At 44.0% G+C, this 21,033-nt stretch overlaps 1 protein-coding gene across 1 annotated transcript; it reads left to right on the forward strand.

Annotated features, from left to right (window-relative positions):
• The first annotated feature begins 2,619 nt into the window (after positions 1-2,619).
• LOC149748187 (uncharacterized) lies at positions 2,620-21,025 on the forward strand. Its single transcript, XM_089918624.1, has 2 exons — positions 2,620-3,240; positions 20,875-21,025. Exon 2 carries the CDS (start codon positions 20,898-20,900, stop codon positions 21,015-21,017), a length of 120 nt encoding a protein of 39 aa, XP_089774750.1. The 5' UTR covers positions 2,620-3,240; positions 20,875-20,897; the 3' UTR covers positions 21,018-21,025.
• Positions 21,026-21,033: the final 8 nt, after the last annotated feature.

Below are 21,033 nucleotides of genomic sequence, written 5' to 3' on the forward strand. Positions count from 1 at the left end.
GCAGATGCACCCCTGCCGCGGAAACCTGCGCCGGCGCAGCGAGCATGCGCAGTGCTGACCCGCCGCCGCCCGCGTGGGCTGCCCTGCTCCGCTGCCCGCGCACTTCCCTGTGGAGGGGTAGGGGCGTGCGCTTTCTGTGTGCGCGAGGGACAGCCCGGGTGAGGTCAGCCCGGGGTGCCGAAGGCCAAACTCAGCCTAGTATTCGGCTCAGTGAACTTACGCAAACTTGAACAGGACTTAACTCAAATTTAGAGTTGAGACCCTAAGGCAAGCGGCCCGAAGGCATCGAATTGGGTGCCCGGGACGGTCACTACACGATCCTCGGCGACTGTGGTTAGAGTCCCACTCCGGGATTGCAGGGAGACAGTTAAATTCCACTATCGTCACAGGCTGTTATAACGACTAAACTTTTTAAAGACACGGTCCTGGAGGTTGAGAAAAAGAGGCGCTCAGAAGAGTAGCGGCAGGAGAGAAAACAGCCCCCCCCAACGCCCGTCTCACTACAGATCCTATCATGCAACGCGGGAGGACGTTGCGGCTCTACGGCTCCGAACCCCGAGTCCTGCGGAGACGGCTTCCGCGGCGCCCTGGGATTTGTAGTCCGCCGTTCCGCGTAGAGCACCCGCCCTCACTTGCCGTCCGGACCCCGCTTCTTACAGCCCAAACACCTGATTTCATTTCCGCAGAAGGCACTCTTGTTTGTCAGGCAATGTATTATTTTCCCACACTTTACATTGTTTTAAATACTGAATTTTGCATGCTCTCTGCTCTGTGTAAACCTAGTCTTGGGGCTTCTTACCTTCATTCAGCAAACATTTATGTAGTTTCTAAAGTTTCTACTAGGTGTGGGGTACTAATAGTCATCAGGTTTCCAAGATCCTACTCGTGGTTCTCACGAGTTCACAATAGTTTAAATCTCTTATCTATTATTTTCTTTTATTGTATTTATTTAGATCTTAGTAATGCAGTACATTCTTCTTCAGAAAATAGAGGCGAAAAAAAATGGGAGGGGTGCAGAATGGTGAGCGACAATAAGGAAGCCCCAACTGCTGTCTTGTAATATTAGGATCCACCCTTCCGATGGGTTTTTCATTTGCATCCTAAGTCAGCTACCTATAAAAAGTACATTCTTGTTTAACGGGGACTAAAATTTTACTAGTTTTCAGTTTTTAAAAGAGACTAGGGCTTAGGTCTGTTAAGGATGATTTTCCTCCCAATGACCTCTTTTAAATTGTATTTTGAAATTTAAATCGGGAGAAAGATTAGATGTATGGATTTATAATAGAAGAAAATGTTATATGTGACTAATGAATACAAAAGATCAGTTTTGCAAATGAGGAATGGGGTACTGAAATATTTTCAGGACGAGTCTATTTCATTAAACTTGTTGAATGCTTAGTCAGTTAGCACAGATGATTTCTATTATTCTAGTAAATAAACAAAAAAGTTTAATAAAATAATAATTCGTATTTTTATCAATAAATTGAGCACCTATTTTATTAAAACGCTGTTATGTTTCATAGCTACTAATTTTCAATTTTAGGTCAGTATCCACTGTATCCACTAGGCTTCTTTACAGTGTTGTATTATCTCATCATATTATATAATACATGGTTATAATTTTCCCGAGGCTAGGACTATGGACCTAAGCCACTTACTAGCCCAATGGACCCTTGTTAAAGGTAGATCAAGACAGTCGATTTGCCAGTTGCTTGGACAACTGAATTTGACTAAAACTGATCATTTTAAATACCTTAAAAATCACTTTTTCTGGGAGTAGTATATGATTTGTCAGGCTGCCTCCTGTCTCCCTATCTTTTCATTGACAATGACGTTCAATTTTCATTTGCCATATGGTTTGGGTGTTATATAGGTAAACATGAAGGTAGATAAATGTTATACGTTTGCCAAGTGGCCAGATGACCCTTTCCCATTTGAGACAGGAAGTCTAAGGAAGTTTGTCCTGTATCTTGTAGGTTTCTTCAACAGAAGCAAGAAGAAAGAGGGATTCAGGCCTTTTGCATAGATTCTTCCTAGAAAAAACAATCTTTTCGGTTCTTAGAATTCAAAAACAAAGATAGTGAGAGAAAATTGATATGAGCTGGGGAATTTAAACTCAGAGAAAGATCCACAATGTGTGAAAGGATTACTGTTTTATTAATTAAAACTGTTGCTTAGGGCAGTGTGGTTTCCCTGACCAGTAGCATCAGCACCAAAATTCTGGGGAGAGGGCCCAGCAATCTGTTTTCCCAAGCTATCCCGGCGATTCTGATGCCTCCAACTAAAGCACCCTCGGCTTGGGGCAGTTATGTGAATTTAAATCGAGGACCTCGAAGCAATTTCTTTTTTCAAAGTGGTTCAGGGCCAATCCTGATAGGATGAGTTACCTCCGCAATATAACTAACGACACAAGTGACAGTGTTTAAAAAGTGTTAAGTGTTAGACTTCGTAGAACTAGTCAACACACAGAGGACGATTCTGTAGACCATTATCTAGTCTGTTCCCCACCTAACAATCCAGTCTTCCAAACTAAAGTTGCTCACAATATAGAAACTCTTGAAGTTCAAATGGATGCTAACAGGCAGTCTGGTTTTTATTTTAAATATTTTTTATTATGGTAAAATAGATATGACGCGATTTGCCATCTTCAACCACTTTCGGTGGCACTGCAGTTACGTTTTTTAAAGCCAGGAAAGTGTGTTCACCTCGATCACCTGTAATGAGATGTCCTCCGAACGTGCATCCTCAGCCTGCACTTCTCCATTCTGATGCCCGAGGCAGTCGATCTGCAGTAAGGCGAGCGTGTGGAGCTGGAGGGCCCGTTGGCGGTCGGGGGGGGGCCTCAGGGACCCTGGGCTCCAGCAGGCCCCGGGTGGAGAGCGGAGCGCGCGGCTCGGCGCCCCCCGGCGGCCCGGCCGCGGTGCAGGGACGCGCGGGGCCTGCGAGGGGAGCTGCAGGGTAACTTTTCCCAGGGAAAGAGGCCGGTCGTCCCCACCAGAAGCCTCCCTGCCTTTTGTTTGTTTTCCTGCCGGAGGCTGGAGAGCTGCCGGGTGCCCAGCCGCTCACCATGCGCGGCGCGGCCCGCGCCCCTCGGCGGCGCCCCCGGGCGTCCCTCCGCGGACCCCTCGGCCCGTCCTAGCGCGGGTCGCCCTGCTCCCGCTCCCGGGCCAGTTCGGCGCCCGCCCTCCGAGAAGCCACGCTCCCCGCAGGCGCGGGCCCCCGCCTGTGCTCGCGGCGCCGGTAAGTGGGGTGCGGATTAGGGGCTTCTGCCGGGTGATCTGTCACTCGGGGTGATGGACCGGAGCTGCGAGGGCCCCCAGTGCCGTGGCCCCGCGAAGGATCGGAGGTCGAGGGAGAGGCTCTCGGGCTGTAGTTTCTCTCCGCGGTCCTGTGGGTCTCTCCCTCTTGGCAGAAAAACTCCCGCTTCCTCGGAGTCTGGAAGATTTTGGTGTGTGTTTACCTTTTGGCGTTAAAGAAGGGAAAGATCCCGGCCCGATTTGAAGCCCCATTGGTAGGATATGGAGGACTTGCTTTCGGAATTTTCCTGACTAGGCCTCTGGCTGTCCCGCAAGAGGTCTGAGCAAGAAATCCTCACACATTTATGTGCAACCATTTTTCACTGGGTTTCTTTCTGCTCTGATTTCTTTCTTACTAATCAGAGTAGACGTTATGAGAGGGATGCTGAAGGACTTTACAGAACCACTGTTTCTTTTATAATGCACCTTTGAAAGTTTGACTTTGACACTAGCATTGAGGGCTTTTACTTTTAAATTAAAAAGTAGTTGAATGCCTTATTCTGCAGAAAAGAGTATTCGTTTCCACTTATAACTAAATAAAGAGCTGCTTTTGCTAAAGCTGAATTATACTGAGAAAATATCACCCTGAATTTTGCATCCAGAGCTAGACTTCTCTAAGGTATTGGCACTTGTTTTCTATTTTTGCTTGGAGCACTCTTTGTAGCAGTTTGGTAAGTACAGTTTTCGTTTCTCACATTTTCCAGTGAGTGGGCTTTCAGGATGTCCCCCCAAAGTGAATTGTACTATTGCTGAATATAAAATTAAAATGAGCTTTAAATTTGTGTAGCTAACATATAAATTATTAAGAGGAATTTGTGCCTCAACCATATGTTAGCTGTGCTAAGAGTTAATGTATTCATAAATATGCACATTTGAAATAGTTTCTGAACAAAGCACTGCAATTTGGTAAAGAATTTGGCCTTCCTGTCTATTTGAGGACCAGTAATTTTGGGTGTAGAAATAAGAGCAGTGGTGGGATCCTTTATTTAAAATGATACCCTGTACCACTGCTTGCTTCCCTAAGGTCCAGCCCTTACAGTGACCCTGCCTGTCCACTTTACCTTGTCCCCTTCTCCAGAGTCAAAACTGGTGGCAGGGCAAGAGCGGACAGCCACGTTTCTAAGTGAGACCAGTTTAGTTTCAGATGATGGAAGGATGTGTTGGAGGGTTGATGGAGCTTGTTTGAGTGGGCAGAGGTCTGTCCTAGCCAAGGGAACTCAGCATTTAGTCATTTTCTTAAAAAAATGCTTTTTTCTCACTGAAGTTTCTTACCTACAGACTGTGTGTAAACAGGCTACCAGGATAAAGAAACCAGGCTTTGGGGGTTTTATTTGTTGACTGTTTCACATCATCAAAGCTCTTTTTCTACTTTCATTGTTTTCTTCTCATTGTTTTTTGAGGTTCCCAGTAATGGTGGAAATCCTGTCAGTCTTGAACCTTTTGGAATTCTCTTCAACAGTCTTTTCCTTCATTTCCTTCATCCTTGCTATCAATGAGTCATGAAGACCTTTGACATGTGATTTATATAGCGCCCTCCCTCCATATTCTAATCCAGAGGCTCACCCTTCCTCCCCTGCAGACTGGGGCAGCCTCTGAGCTAGCCCCGCAAGCTGGCTCTTAGTAAGTCCTCATTGAATGTTTGCTGAATGAGTGGATGGATGGATGGAATGGATGAATGAATGAATGAGACACACCTTCTGGTTTCTTCATCTTCTTGTCCATCTAGTCTTTTAAAACTATCAGTTCCTCACGTCTCTCCTTGCCTTGCAGCCCTCAGGTCCTCTCCCTTCTCAACTATCTCAAGTCTAAAACAATTTGCCTGATTTTTAAGGCCTTTCATGATCAGGCCTCACGCCTCCTATCTAAATTCTATTTTCGGTTCAGCATACATCTTCGCACTCTATGGGTGTGGTCTTCTTTCGAGCCTGCTCTACTAAGGGGGCCAGGATGGTTCCTGCTCAGATTGCTGTCCTAGAAACCCTCACCCCTCTCCCCCATCTCCTGTGCAAATCTTACCCTTCCTCAGAGGAGGAAGCTAAGTCCTCACTTCTTCTATAACATCTTCTCTAACTATTCATTTCTCTTCTCTCTCTTGCAAGTCTCCAGATACTTGTTTCTTTTGTAATACACCTTTTAAAGTTTAACTTTGACACTAGCATTGAGGACTTGTATTTTTTTTTTGGCTGAGTTAGGTCTTTGTTGCTGCGTGCGGCTTTCTCTAGTTGCGGACAAGCCAGGGCTACTCTTCGTTGTGGTGCGCAGGCTTCTCATTGCAGTGGCTTCTCTTGTTGCGGAGCAGGGGCTCTAGGTGCGTGGGCTTCAGTAGTTGTGGCTCGCGGGCTCTAGAGCACAGGCTCAGTAGCTGTGGCTCACGGGCTTAGTTGCTCCACGGCATGTGGGATCTTCCCGGACCAGGGCTCGAGCCCGTGATCCCTGCATTGGCAGGTGGATTCTTAACCACTGTGCCACCACGGAAGCCCGAGGGCTTATATTGATCTCTCATTGGTTTAGGTTATTGTAAGCCTCTTTAGGGCAGGAGCCATATTCTCTGCATGGTAATGTGGGGTTGTGGGCTTTGAAGTCGGGCAGAATTGAGGTCGGGGCCTCACTCCTCGGTACTCATGTGGCCTTATGGATTCTCCAAACATTAGTCCTCGCGTGTAAAATAGGGGAAATGCCTCCCCACCTGGCTGCAGTGTGGAGATGCTCTTGGTGTCTGAACAGCACCTGGAACACACCTGACAAAAATCTGCTCATCCCTCCAGTGACTGGGAGAGCCCTGAACACGTAGCAAATATTTGGTAGATGTTTGTCAGCTGACTTGGAGTCAAGTCATGGCTGGGTCTGGAGGCCCAGGGGATGGCAACCATGCAGAATCCTTAGTAAGTGTTATCCTGCCCTTAAAGCAGCTTGAGCTTGGGTTATTCCTGGTGACAGCTCTGCTTCTGGGATCTGTTGCTGTTTTTCCGTCTGAACCTTGCCAGGAACACGACTGCCTTTAAATTTTCTTTTTTCACTGCTTCTTTGCGGCAAGCTCCTCCATTTCATTTTGCAGGATCTTGCTGAGTTGGAGTTGTACGTAGCACTTCTGTTTTTCTGCTTGTGAGGGTATGTGTGAGTGTATGTATTTATGGTAGGACGTGTTGCCTAGCAATTTCTTGGCAGAATTCTGGGCACAGTGACCTTTCTGTGTATGTTGATCTGTCAGCCTGTGAATAGTGTCTTAACTGTAAATTGTCTCATCGGCCCTCTTGCTTGACCATGGCCTTCTGAGAAAGGCCTGTAACTAGAGCATCAGAAACCTCCTATCTGTGGGCCTCAGTGTTTGTGGTTGCTGTAGGTGACCCGGAGAACGTGCAGAGGCGTGCGCCAGATGACTTACCCGCATATCTACAGTGTAACCGTGTCCTAGGTTGTGGCTGTGCTTTCCTTGAAACAGTTTGAACTCCCTTATTAGTACACCTGTGTGTTCAAGAAAATTACCTGGTAAAAACAATTTGCTGAAGTAAATCAATTCCTGGGGCAGATTGCATTAAAATGCTAAGTTATGGAAGGAAGAAATCAGAGGCATCTTTACTTGTAGCCAAAGAAGTAGAAGAAGCAGTGGAGGGTCCCCTCGAGATGGTGACCAAGGTTGATGTGGAATTCACGCTCACTCTCTCTTCTCCTTGTGACGTGCTGTCTGATGCTCGGAAAATTCTACTGCTCAACAATCCAAGCGGAGAGCTTCCTTTCTTGATTCCTTCCAAGGAAACGGAAGCGTCCTTGCACTTTAAGTGCCTGGCTCACTGTGCTTTGAAAGTCGAAACCTTAGTAGAAAGAAGTGCCTGGGTTTGGACTCACCTGTGCAGCTGGCTTCAAATCCTGGGAGCGCTGACTTCTGAAGCTGTCTCAGAGTTTGAAGAAAGCACGTCTCTGGAGAGCTGCCACTTTTTTTTTTCTATGTAGTTTCAGGATTAGCAATACCTTCATGGACTTTTTGAGGAAGGGGAAGTGGGAGCATTTGTTACATCTTTAATCGACTATGAAAACATTTCTTATATTCACACATTTAAAACTCTGCTGCCCTGAAGGTATCAAGACTTCTGTCCGTTGGGCCACAGCATCTCAGCTGTAAAGTGAGGGTGTTGGGGGGTGATCATTCAGGTCCCTTATAGGGAAAAAAATCTGATTCTATAGTCAGGTTTCCTCAATATTATACTATGCCCGTGTTCAACTTAGGTCCTATTAAACTGAGCATTCAATCTATGCTAATTAGCATTAGGTTATATATTATTTTACTTTCCGTTTTTCCTAGATTTTGTTTGTCATCCTCAGTTTTTTTATTTAAAAAATACTGTTTTTAAAATAAAATAACACAATAGTGTTATTTCCACCGTGCTCTTAGTAGCCACTTGATAAGTGTACAGTGATGGCCAAGGGCTTGTGAGAGCCACGTATTTGTGAGGAAAGATCAATGTGAGTCATTTTTTATCTTTCTATAGGTGTAGTGTGGTCTGTGATAAAGTGCTGATAACATGTGACTGCTCTCGTGGTTAATATGAAAGATAATGGCCCAGAACCAAGAAGATAAAGGAGTAGTGGTGTAACGTCCAACTACATATTTCACAATATCATGAAAGTTACCATCCGCGTGAGTTTGTAGTTCCGAGAAGACAATAGTTAATGGTTCTGTCCTCTCGGACACTGCCTGTGCTTTGAAAATAAATTTACCGGTGATTGATTTAACTCAGACGAAACCGAGTGAGAAAAAAGTAGGTTATATGTGCCTACCTTTTTTTTTTTTAATAGTAAATATTTATTTATTTATTTATTACCTCTTTATTGGAGTATAATTGCTTTACAATGGTGTGTTAGTTTCTGCTTTATAACAAGGTGAGTCAGTTATACATATACATATGTTCCCATATCTCTTCCCTCTTGTGTCTCCCTCCCTCCCACCCTCCCTATCCCACCCCTCCAGGCGGTCACAAAGCACCGAGCTGATCTCCCTGTGCTATGCGGCTGCTTCCCACTAGCTATCTATTTTACGTTTGGTATTGTATACATGCCCATGCCTCTCTCTCGCTTTGTCACAGCTTACCCTTCCCCCTCCCCATATCCTCCTACCTGTCAGCTTAGCTGTTAAAAAGCAAATGTTTTCCTAAATTGTTATAAAAGCTTTTAGAAGGATTCATAATTTTTGTGCCCTAGTCTCCATAGAGCTGTTCAGTTCTGCAAAGAATCTATGAAGGATGGCAGTAGGAGTGGGGTTGATGGTACAGGAAAATTAACAAAGTGACCCTTTATAAACCCATAAGTTGCTCATTCATTAACTTATTCATTCAACTCATCTTTATTTGGAGCACCTATTTGGGCCGACCGGGTGCCAGGTCCTTGTCTGGTTGCTGGGAATACAGTTGTGAACATAACAAAATTTCTGCCCACAGAAAGCTTATATTCTCAGGATACACACAGTCTGTATATGCAACCCTGTGACCCACGGGTACATGAGGATTATGTGGAAAGGGCTAAAGTGCTCTGCCTGCATGCAGCGTTTCCTGTGTTTCAGGGGTCCACGCATCATGCCCTGCAGGCATGTCCTGACGGCTGCCTGTTTTTGTAAATAGACTTGTACCGGGATGCAGCCGTGCCCATTTGTTTCCGTGTCATCTGTGGCTGCTTTTGTGCTACAGCAGCGGATTTGAATAGCTGTGCCAGAACCCTGTCACCCTCACAGCCTAATGTATTTACCGGCCCTTCACAGAAAACATTTGCTGACACCTGCTCTATTTTATTTTTATGTTAAGCCTTTACATCCTCGATATGTTTTATTGATTTGTTTGTCGTTACACATGGTGGTGAAGCATCGTACGCTGTGTGAGATCAGCCCTGAGTTAAACGTGCTGTGATACTTGAGTAGCGCTTGAATGTGTGACGTGTTCTGATTCACTCCCTCATCTTCACCTTGCCCTCCCTTGCCCACCCTTAGAACAGAGGGTGGCAATCAGGTGAGCAACTGGGGCTGGGACCACGGCCACCGCCTGCATGAAGCTGGGGGACTGTCACCCCAACTCATCCGCAGTTTCCCACAAGTCAGAGGAAAGTTATTCTTCCTCTGGGTCTTCAATATTTCCTTTCCCTTCAGTTCTTCACAGCCCACAGACCACATAGAATGATGGGTCCTAGTTTAGAACTAATCTACAAGCAATGGAAGACTTGACTTTAGGTTCGGGGCACAGCGCCCTTTGTGGGAGAAGTGATGGGAAGTGGTAGACCCTTCTCCTGGGATTTAGGACTTGGTGCATGAATTCTCCTTTCAGAAGCTGGGGTTGAAGGATGTGAGGGAGGTCAGGGCATGAAACAGTCTCTGGGGAGTAGAAGAGGGCAGCCCAGGTAACAGATCCTCTTCTCCCATCCTTCCAATTAAGGCAGTAGCCAGAAGCATCTTTAATGTGCCCCTTGTCACAGGAAAGGCAAAGCACGTTACACAATAAAGGAGGCTCTTTTGGCATTGTAGCTGCTGTCCCCAAAGCAGAAAAATGCACTGGTCCAAGAGGCAAAATATTTAAAGGACATTCTTGCTAAAATATATGTGGGCAGAAGAATTAGGTCCCAGAGAGAAAAATTAGAGATACAGATGTACTATTTTTAGTACCTTTTTAAAAGAAATGTAACAATATTAACTTTACTCTTGTAAAGTTATGAAATGTTCGAACCTAGAATTCATGCCAGTTGAGGTAAAATGGAACTCAGAAGTGCCAGGAGAAGGGCCACTGAGTGATTTTGCACATGATCTAGTTTTCCGATGAGGACAGGTGAAAGCAATGGCATCTTTTCAGTGGAAAATGATCAAGGCTCAGTGAGAAAAGCTCTTCACACAGGTCCGAATGGTGGAAGTGGTGCTGGTAAACCACGACTCCCAGAGATGCCCACTTTTGCATACAATTTTCTGTCTCCTGTCTTAAAAAATGAGTAATTGTGGCATTTATTCAATGACTCTTAAGTTTTCAAACTAAAGAGCGGCGCACCCTGTGCCTGGTTGGTTTCCCAGGCTGGGAATGAACAGGGCACCCGGTGTGAGACCCCAGCCGTGAGCACATGATCTGCCCTACTGAGGACTGAGCCGAGGGGAGGGAATTGGGACAGACCGCAGGAAGGTTTCCCCAATGTCACCTAGCCAGAAAAACCATAGCATTCATTTCAAAGTTTGTCTGGAACCCTTTGAAAGCAAAATAGAGCTGTGCTGCTCTGTGAGTTGGGTACAGCCTAACCCAGAAGCTGAAGGCCTGATCTGACAACACTGTGGGGACCTTTCTGTGATTCTTTGAGACCCAGTAATTCCAGCACCATGGTGGGAGGGCCCAGGCAGCCTGCCGGCTTTAGCCTTTCTGCAGTGTTTACTATTCTCCCATTTCAGAACTTCAGAACATTTCTGCTCAGGGCAAACAATCTGAGTACCATGACTTTGCACAGGAAGAAATAGAAGCATTCTGTTTCGAGATACTTACCAAGGGTGGTACAGAAGATACACAGCAAAGACTAAAATTCATGTATTGACCATTCAAACCATGAGTACCTGCTAGTGTAGGCGGAGCATGAGGTAGGAGAGCAGAGATGAAAGAAGCATGGTGACTGTCCGGGACAGGCCTGCGTGTCATTGACCACTGGGGAGGTGGGGACAGGGCACTGTGGCCTCTTGGGGAGAGAGCCGTTGGCTGTGTCTGTGCAGATTGGGACAGGAGGCCCTGGAAAGGTGATGTTTGAGCTGGACTCGGAGGGAGGAAAAGGAGTAGATTCTGAGCTTTGGGGTCTGGCTGAGACAGTGAGACACTTATCCTGCTCTGGAAGAGAGATGATGTATAGCACACAGGGTCCCTCTGGGGCACTGTCTGCTCTTTGCTAGCTTTTGTGCAGGTGATGGGAAAGGTGGAAACGTTGATCTGTTTTTTTTCTTAGACAAATGCCAGCTTGATTCCTGACCCAGAGAGTCACAGAACCACAGAATAACAGAGCAGGAAACCACCTTGCTTCATTAAGTCCCGTGCCCTCACCTTACAGAAATTAACCTGAGGACCAAGAGATGCTCTGAGTCACAGGTGCTCTGTGCCAAGTGGAAACTGGGACTCAGTTCCTCTTTGTCTGCAATCACTTGCCTCCCCTGTAGGCAGCGGCTGCTGGCAAGGTCCCCGCTCGGTCCACTGAAGTTCGATTGTAGAATGAGGCCAACTAGAGCATGGCCACATCACTGGTTTCCATATTTGGACTTTGAGCTACAAAGTACTTCTTTTAATTCCTCTCGTTCTCAGATCCTCAAAAGATTTCGTAACCTTTGGATCTTTTGCAATCTTTCCCTTAAGTTTGGTGCAGTCGGCCCAGGTTCCTATCTTACTGCCAACACTTATTAATTGCATAACCTTGAACAAGTAGCTGGTGTCTCAGATTCCTTATCTGTAAAATAGGGGTAATAATATTAGTACCTACCTGGTGCCGATGTGAGGACTGAATGGATTAATATATGCAAAGCACTTAGTACAGTATACATAGTAAGTTCTGAAATTATTATTATTATTACCTTTTTGGCTTATTTGATATATTAGTAAGCTACATGTGGATTGGTTATAGTGAGTGATTATCCAAGATCATTCTTGGAGTCTGAGTGGTATTTAGAAGTACTGTCCATTAACATGCTAGCTGATTCCCCAAGTTAATGGATGGACTGTTACACCGCATTCACTTCACAGGCAGTAGTGACCGTCTATGCCAGGGACCGTGAATTCAGATGCTATCAGGGGCAGAGGAGGAAATGTAAAAGAATCAAGGAAGCTGGGTATGTGCTTGTTAAACGGTAAGGAGTTGCTCTTCTCTTTTAAAAAGAGAACAACAGTTTTTCTTTCCCTCCAGTTTTTCTTCGAATGAGGTTTTTTTCCCAGGCTTTTTCCTTTGTTACTTTTGATATAGGCAGAGGAATAGAGAAATATTTTTCTTCTAGTAAAACAAGTGGCCGTGAAGGTGCAAAAATAAATGGCAACTAAGAAAAAAAAATTAGCAACTGACACAACATTCATTTTAGGGACACAGGGAGGTTGGGGACAGTGGCGGGATAGAGGGCTCACGCTTGGCCTAAAAGGCCAGTGACCACCCTTGTCTAGCTTTTATTCCCATGGAGGACAAAGGACCTTGTGTTATTAGCTCTTCAGTTTTTCTGGAGCTACCCCAAATCTCGATATTTATATGAAAGTTCCCATTTTTAAATGTAAACTCAAAGCATATCTGTGAATTCCATCCTCAGGCTGCCTGTTTGCAACCCCTGGTCCACACAGGGTAGAATCTCCATATGCTAATGTCATCTACTGAGATTTCAGCCAGAATTGTGAAGTCTTGTCTGCTTTGTAGAGTTAAAGAGAAATACTCTCTATCGTTCAAAAAGGACTGCCTTTGTTCATTGGGTAACTAAGCATTAGATTCTTGATTTCATTCCTAAGACACTCAACTTTGTATGACTAGAAACCACAGCTGCCATAGCTCAGATGACTGTGGGAGTCTTTGGGAGGTTTCATTGGATGGTGGTATCTATCCCCTGAAGATATCAGGTTCTAGTCCCTAGAACCTGTGAATTTTTCCTTATTTGGCAAAATAGACTTTGTAGATGTGATTAAATTAAGAAATCTGAGATGGGGAGATAAACCTACCTATCTCTAAATGGAGATAGGTTTAGTGGGCCCTAAATGGAAACACTAGTCCTCATAAGTGAGAAGCAGAGGGAGATTTGACACAGAGAGGCAGAGACTGGAGTGATGTGGCCACGAGCCAAGGAACACCAACAGCCACCAGACGCTGGAAGAGACAAGGAGGAAGTGAGCCAGTACCTCTGGAGGAGGTGCCAATACCTTGATCTCGACCCAGTGATACTGGTTCTGGACTCTGGCCTCCAGAAACGTGAGAGAATACATTTCTGCTGTTTTAAGCTACCAAGTTTATGGTAATTCGTGAACAGCAGCTGTGGAAAACTAATACTGTTAGTAAGGAAAAATTTTTTTAATTGGTTTTTGCCAGTGATGCATGGATCAGTAAATGACATGTCCTTGACGAGAGAAATTAGCCATTATTTAGGGATCAGTGGCCCTAAGCCTTCCTTGAGATTTTTGGCTGGTGGTCCACATGGTGACTTCTTGCTTGTACAACTGTAGCACTCTGGCCATCTGTGCCCTGCCAGAAACTTACCCCAAGGGCCATTCCCTGGTCACTGTGTGTGTTCCAGAGGAATGCTTTCAGTTGTCCTTGACAGAATATCTGATGGTGGCTTCAGCAACAAAGACTTTTGATTAAATCATGTAACAAGAAATCTAAAGCAGACATTTTCAGGGATCATGCAGCAGCCCAGTGATGTCATCCAGGATTCAGCTTCTTTCTCTCAATCCATCCTCAGCAGTTGGGATTCTCATCTTTAGAGCTGACGTCTCATAATCACCAGAAGACTGTCTCAGCTCTGAATATTACAGCTTTATGCCACCATGTTCAAGGCAGAAACACGAGGCAACCTCTTTGTCAGCTGTCTCTGTCAAAGAGTAGATTCCCTCCCAGAGGCCCTTCTCTTCCCTCACCAGCTCACTTTCCTTTCCGCCTCATTGTCAGAGCCGTAGTCCCACTCCTAAACGGTATTCAGTAGGAAGGAAGTACAATAGAATTGTTTGGCTTGGCTTCAACTGAGCATTGTTCATGCCCTGGGGCTGTAGTAGGTGGCTGCCGTCCCTGATTGTACTGAATGGTGAATAAAATCAGAGCTCTATAAACTAAGCAGCAAGAGGAACATTGCTATGGGGTAGATCAGCAATGGCATCTGTCATATCGCCCTTCTTTTTCCTAGTGCGTTGTCCATCACCCTGCTGTTTTCCCAGAGCAGCAGTGAGTTTTTGTCCTTTCCTTTCAGAGTATAACATGAGTCATCATATTCAGGCCACCACGAAAATGGTGAACAACTGAACAATACTGATCTCAAAAGTCAGTAACCACTTCCTGCTAGGATATGCTCAGAGTTGACTATGGGTTGAATGCTACTTTTTGTCTAATGCTAGTTTGAATAATACCACTTCATTGTTTTTAGTTTAGGAAATAATTCACTAGAGAACAGAAAGCTCAGATAGTTGTCATGGTTCTGTTCTCTAGATCTGTATGTAGTGTAACTAAGCCTCCTCTCTGATACTCCTTTGGACCCTTGAAACAATCACCACAGCTTCCTAAGTCCCTTTTTCTTCATGTATTCTCTGTTTCTTCAACTGCTCTTCACGTGCTTTCATTTAGGCCCCTTATTATGTTCCTGAATATCTTTCTTGAAGTTTGTCATCCAAAGTTGAACAGTAATTCAGGTGTATGTTGAGATTGTCATGTCCCTTGTTCCGGATCCGCAGCTGCCATGTTGCAAAACTCCAGTGGACACCATTCATGTAGTGCATGGTATTAGCATTGTCTGAATGCTGTCCTCCTAATAAGAACTCCAATAATGCACTGTCTTTGGGGGGAAAAAAATAAAGCAACCTTAGAGCATCTCCAGTGAGAGGTTTTGTACATATCTCAAATTCAGCACCTTAGAAAACAGAACCCATTGTGTCTCCTACTCTCTATAACATTCATCCTGTCTGGTGCCTTTGTTCAGGCCTTCCACATATTTCACCTGACTATTGCAGTACCCTCCATCTAGTCTCTCTGCCTCTAGTCTCTCTATTCTAACATCAGTTTGAATAGTCTGGGGTGGGGTGGGGGGTCTCCCTCATGTCATTTCCCTGCTTAAAAGCCCCAGAGAGCTCCCGTGTGGCAGGGTAAAGACCAAACTCCTGCATGACAGATGTACGCCTCACAGCTGGGTCCCACCCTAAGTTTCTAGCCATTCCCTGCATTTCCTTACTGCCCTCCGTGGCTTTTATGTCCTAGCCCTGTACTTCACAGTGGGGTTGCACATTACAGTCCCCTGGAGGGCCTTCTAAATTATCAAAACTCAGTCCCCAACCTCGGCCTGACTCTTAGAGGTGGGGCCTGGGCATCAGTATTTGTTAAAATTTCCCCAGGTGATTCTGTCGTTCACCCAGTGTAGGAACCATAAGCTCTCGTGAACATGCCAAGCTCTTATACCCACCAACCTTTTGCAGAGTTTCCTCCACCTGTAATTCCTTTCTCTCCCTTTTCTGTGTAATAAAACTTTGCTCATTCTTCAAACCTCAATATTACCTCTTCTCTGAGGGGGTGTCTGATCCCTCCCTCCTCCCAAGAGTTTGTTGTTCTCTCTACCATGGGCTTATAGCGTTTCCTACATTTTCCATGTTCGTGTTGATAAGGAGTTATTTAAAGGAAGGACCCTTCTCTTATCCATAATGTGCCCCAGAAGCCTTGCATAGTGCTTTGGCATCTTGGTAAAGTTTGAATAAAATGGTCAACCTGACTTCAGTGCCTGAAGAGACTCTAGTCTGATCCATTTTACAGTCGGTATGTAATTACCTGAAATAAAATTAAAAAGCAACCGCCACGTGTTGGTGAGGGTCAAATCTTGCCAGAGAAGTTGAATTTTGCTCTATGATACTGTGACAGACAGTAACAAGGAGGAATCATAGGGTGACTGTATACTGAATGATTGACCCACTCTATCATGATTTCAGTAAAGTTCTTAATTTTTTCAAGATAGCTTTTCCTCAGTGATAATCTATGAAGACATTGTCCCAATTATGCAGTTTCAGTAGATGAGGAACTAACTATCAGAGAAAGGTTTCTATGATTAATAATTGATAGATATGAATTATTATTATTATATATAATGCCATTGCAAAAAAAGTGGGGGAGAGCCCACAGGCTACTGGAATGTAGATCGTTATTAAGTTTTGGTTGCCACAGTTCATCAAAGACATGGAGAAATGTGTGAGGATTCAGAGATGAATGCCAAAGATAATTAAAGGCGTGGAAAACAGGTCCTATGAGGAAAGGTTGTGTAATTACAGCAAGAGGAGGTTGAGAGATACACATTTGATTACTAATTTGATGTACATCACATTTTCATGAGATAGTTTCTTTATATTCACACACAAAAAAAACAAAGCGTGAGGAAATTAGGTTAAATTAGAATAGGCAGGTTTCGGTTGGACATTAAGAAAAATACTCTAACTGGATTACAAAATGCAAATCTGATCATGTTATTTTCTTGTTAAAAAAAAAACCCTGGTGGTGCAGTGGTTGAGAATCTGCCTGCCAATGCAGGGGACACGGGTTCGAGCCTTAGTCTGGGAAGATCCCACATGCCGCAGAGCAACTGGGCCCGTGAGCCACACCTACTAAGCCTGCGCATCTGGAGCCTGTGCTCCGCAACAAGAGAGGCCGCGCCAGTGAGAGCCCTGCGCACCGCGATGAAGACTGGTCCCCGCTCGCCGCAACTAGAGAAAGCCCTCGCACAGAAATGAAGACCCAACACAGCCAAATAAACAAACAAACAAATAAATAAATAAATTTATAAAAAACAAAACAGAACAAAAAAAACTTAATTGACTTCCCATTGTCTCTAGGTCAAAGCCTACTTAAAAAAAATAAATAAAGCATGTAATTTATGAGTTAGCTGATTTTTGACAGATCAAAGTTCCAGTGATTTTTTTTTTTTAAGGAAGATGACATACAACAATGATTTGGGAATTTTAATTTGTTGGAAAGTGAAATTATGAATGATGCAGAAATCATGTCATATCAAAAATAGATGGAGATAAATATGAAAAATAAAAAGAGGGGAAAACAAACACAGAGCCCAAAATTGCTTATGTTGTGGCCCAAATGCTCTTTCTATGTTATGTTGAGACACACCTTGAATCCAAAACAGTCCACAACGCACAAATCGTGAAGTGGAGGAGCCATGATATATGATGTGTTCTGTCTTATGAGCAAGTTCATATTAGGTTTTATTAAGTAAATCTATATTAAAATGTTTTAGGCTGAAAAAAATGCTTAAGATATGTATTATCTTTTTAAAGATTTCCTTCCTCTACCATTTTGAGAATTTTTTTAAACTTTTAGTCTAGAATAATTCAAACATACAGAGTTGCAAGAACAGTACAAAGAAGACCCATACACCTTTTCCCCAATTTACCTCGTGTTAACATTTTACCCCATTGTGTGTTTGTTCTCTCTCTCTCTCTCTCTACACACACACACACACACACACACACAGAATTTTTGTTTTACCACTTGAGAATAAATTGCATATATTGTGGCCCTTTGCTTACAAATCCTTCAGGGTGTATTTTCTTAGAATAAGACTATGCTCTTTCACAACCACAGGACAGGCATCAACTTTAGTAAATTTAATACAGATACAATACTTTAATCTAGCATCCATATCCTAATTGTTTCCATTAATGACCTTTATAGTGTCTTCTTCTCCTTTAGTATAGGATCCAGTCAAAGCCTTATGTTTTTTGAAATGTCATTTGAGGCTCTCAACAAGCAAACTTCTGGGGTTAACTCTTTCCAGTTCCAAGCTCCCACCTTCCCCTCCACCCCAGATTCAAGCCCCTGTGCCTTCTTTTCTGCTCCTTGGAATGCTAGAATCCCCTACATTACAAAACACCTACTTTTCTTTTTCCTTCAAGACTCAGTCTTTTATGAAGACTCTTCTTACTGCCCTCCTGAGCCCAAGTGGAATCAACCAAGTTAGAAGCCAGGGGGCTTTCTCCTTAACCCCTCCCCACATCCCGTACCCTCAGTGTACATGAAATATCTTAGTGCGTGTTCATGAGTATGCATCCACCCACTCTCATCCCCTGCCATGAGACTCTAAGATCTTTAAAAAAAAAAAAACAAAAGGACCGTATTTTATTGGTCTTTGTATCCCCAGATATTAACATAGGGCCTGTCACACAGGAAGTGCTTTATAAATATTTATTAATGAGCAATGGAACCTATCACTGTAAAGGGCTGCTGAAGAAAGTTGTAAGTTGTCTGATCCTGTAGAGCTTCAAAAGAAGGAAAATGCTCTTCAAACCAGGGGCCTTGAAATGGTTCTATGGGGAAATGGGAATGAATGGGAGAGGGGCAGGTAGGCTTGATCTCTAAAAGGTTTTCCAGTTATATGGTAGAATATGGTGAAATCAGGAATAACCTTTACAGTTCTTTTTTTTTTTTTTTTTTTTCCGCGGTACGCGGGCCTCTCACTGTCGTGGCCTCTCCTGTTGCGGAGCACAGGCTCCGGACACGCAGGCTCAGCGGCCACGGCTCACGGGACCAGCCGCTCCGAGGCATCTGGGATCCTCCCGGGCGGGGGATCGAACCCGTGTCCGCTGCATCGGCAGGCGGACTCCCAACCACTGCGCCACCAGGGAAGCCCACCTTTACAGTTCTTAAGGTTTCTCAAGGTCATGCAAAGCCTTCACAAAAACATAGACTAGAATTACTGCTTAATTTTGAACTAATTTTAGACTTTCAGAAATGTTACAAAAATAGTACAGACAGTTCTCAGCGATTCTTCACCCAGCTTACCCTAATATTAATATCTTCTATAACCATAGGACAATGATCAAACTCAGGAAGTTAGCATTGGCACAGTGCTGTTAACTAAACTATGACCTTATTCAAATTTCACCAACTTTTCCGCTGATGTCTTTTATCTGTTCTGGGATCTTATTCAGGTTCTCACATTGTGTTTAGTTGTCATGTCTCCTTCTTTGCCTCCAATCTGTGACAGTTCCTCAGTCTGTCCTTGCCTTTTATGATCTTGACACTTTTGAAGAGTATCGGTCAGTTTTTTGTAGCATGTCCCTCATTTTGAGTTTGACGTCTTCTCATGAGTCGATTGAGGTTCTGCATTTTTGACGGAACACCACAGAGGTGATGGTGTGCCCTCCTCAGAGCATCATATCCAGGGTACATGGTGTCGTATGTCTTAGTCACGTTGATGTTGAACTTGATCACTTGGGTAAGGAGGTTTCTGTTAGATTTCTGATTATAGAGTTACCATCTTTCCCTTTGACATTAATGAATGTCTTAAAGATACTTTGTTTTTTGGGCTGCTCCATTTGGCTTGTATCTTAGTTCCCCAATGAGGGATCGAAGAAACTGGGCCTGGTAAGTGAAAGGGCGGCCAGGGAATTCCCAAAGATACTTTGAAACTATGCGGATAGCCTGTTTCTCCTCAAACGTTCATCGACCAATATTTGCATCCATCGGCGAATCTTGTCTGCAACAAATTGTGACGTTTGCCTAACAGCGAATTTCTTATTTCCCTCTTTCCTTCTACATTTATTGACTGGAATTCTTCTGGAAGGAGAAGCTGCATTGACTGGATTTAGATGCAGAATGTCACTTATTCTATCATTCTTTTCCGATCTTTTGATTTTTCAGATTATTACTTTGACAGATGTATTTTTTAATGTCTTTAGTGTTCTTATTTAAGCATTTACATTTTATTAATGTTCGCCTAAAGGCATTGCAATCACTTAAGTTATGTACTGCATTTTCTTCATTATAGGCAGACTGAATGACACTCAATTTCATAAATGAAAAATCAATGACTTATCTTTTTCTTTATAAATTTATTTGTTTTGGGCTGCATTGGGTCTTCGTTGCTGCGTGCGGGCTTTCTCTAGTTGCAGCGAGCAGGGGCTACTTTTCCTCACATATGTGGGCTTCTCATTGTGGTGGCTTTTCTTGTTGTGGAGCACGGGCTCTAGGCGCGTGGGCTTCAGTAGTTGTGGCATGTGGGCTTCAGTAGTTGTGGCTCGCGGGCTCGGTAGTTGTGGCGCACGGGCTTAGTTGCTCGGCGGCATGTGGGATCTTCCCGGACCGGGGCTCGAATCCGTGTTCCCTGCATTGGCAGGCAGATTCTTAACCACTGCTCCACCAGGGAAGTCCCATGACTTATCTTTTTAAAGAACACAAGTGAAGGACTTTAAAAGAGACACACCCTACATGCAGGCCTTAAAAAATTACTAGTTCTTTGCTTAGTTTCTGAATATCTAGTAATAAAAATAATATTAATAAAATACCGTTGTTGCCTAGCCACAAACAGTTCATGGAGCACATGTAAGTTCTACATCAGGAGAACCTTAATTTAAGCATTTCTTGGCCTTTGTATGTTTACGTTGTTAATTGTAGCTGAATTACACAGAACACAGTATATTTAGCATGGATTCTTGTAGCTCAGCAATTTCCATCGACCATAGTTATCATGTCGTGTTTGCCTACAGTGGTTACTCAGCAGAAAGGCATCAAATTGCAGCTGATTCATTTCTGAGTCAGTGAAAAAATCACTTTCCAAGAACGCTGTGTCTCATTTTATAAAACATTGGAAAAGAGCATTATTTAGACCAGAGGTTAACAAACTTTTTTTTTTTTTGTAAAGGGTACAATAATATATCCCTTAGGCTTTGTGGGCCATACAGTCTGTGTCACACCTACTCTGCTGTGTAGCGTGAAAGCAGCTGCAGACAGTATGCAAGTGAGTGGGCATGACTGTGTTCCAGTAAAACTTTATTTACAAAAAAACAGGTGGCAGACTGGGGGTTACAGCTGGCCCCTGATTTAGACAGACATAGAATATACATTAACATTTATCCTTGTCTTTCATTTTTCTCTACAGGCAGAAGACTCATCTTTGAAAATATGTATTTGGGAGATAGTCACGTTCTATTGAATACCTTGTGCTGGTGCTGCCATAGAAAAATCTGGTTACACTCCGGGGAGGTCTGCTGCGGCTGCAGGACTGATCCGCCTTGGCCCTGAGATGAATGTCCGGCCT

Source organism: Delphinapterus leucas, chromosome 10, assembly GCF_059928025.1.
Source record: "Delphinapterus leucas isolate spDelLeu-1000000601 "Yukka" chromosome 10, BTC_Dleu_Yukka2, whole genome shotgun sequence".
NCBI classification, from domain to species: domain Eukaryota; kingdom Metazoa; phylum Chordata; class Mammalia; order Artiodactyla; family Monodontidae; genus Delphinapterus; species Delphinapterus leucas.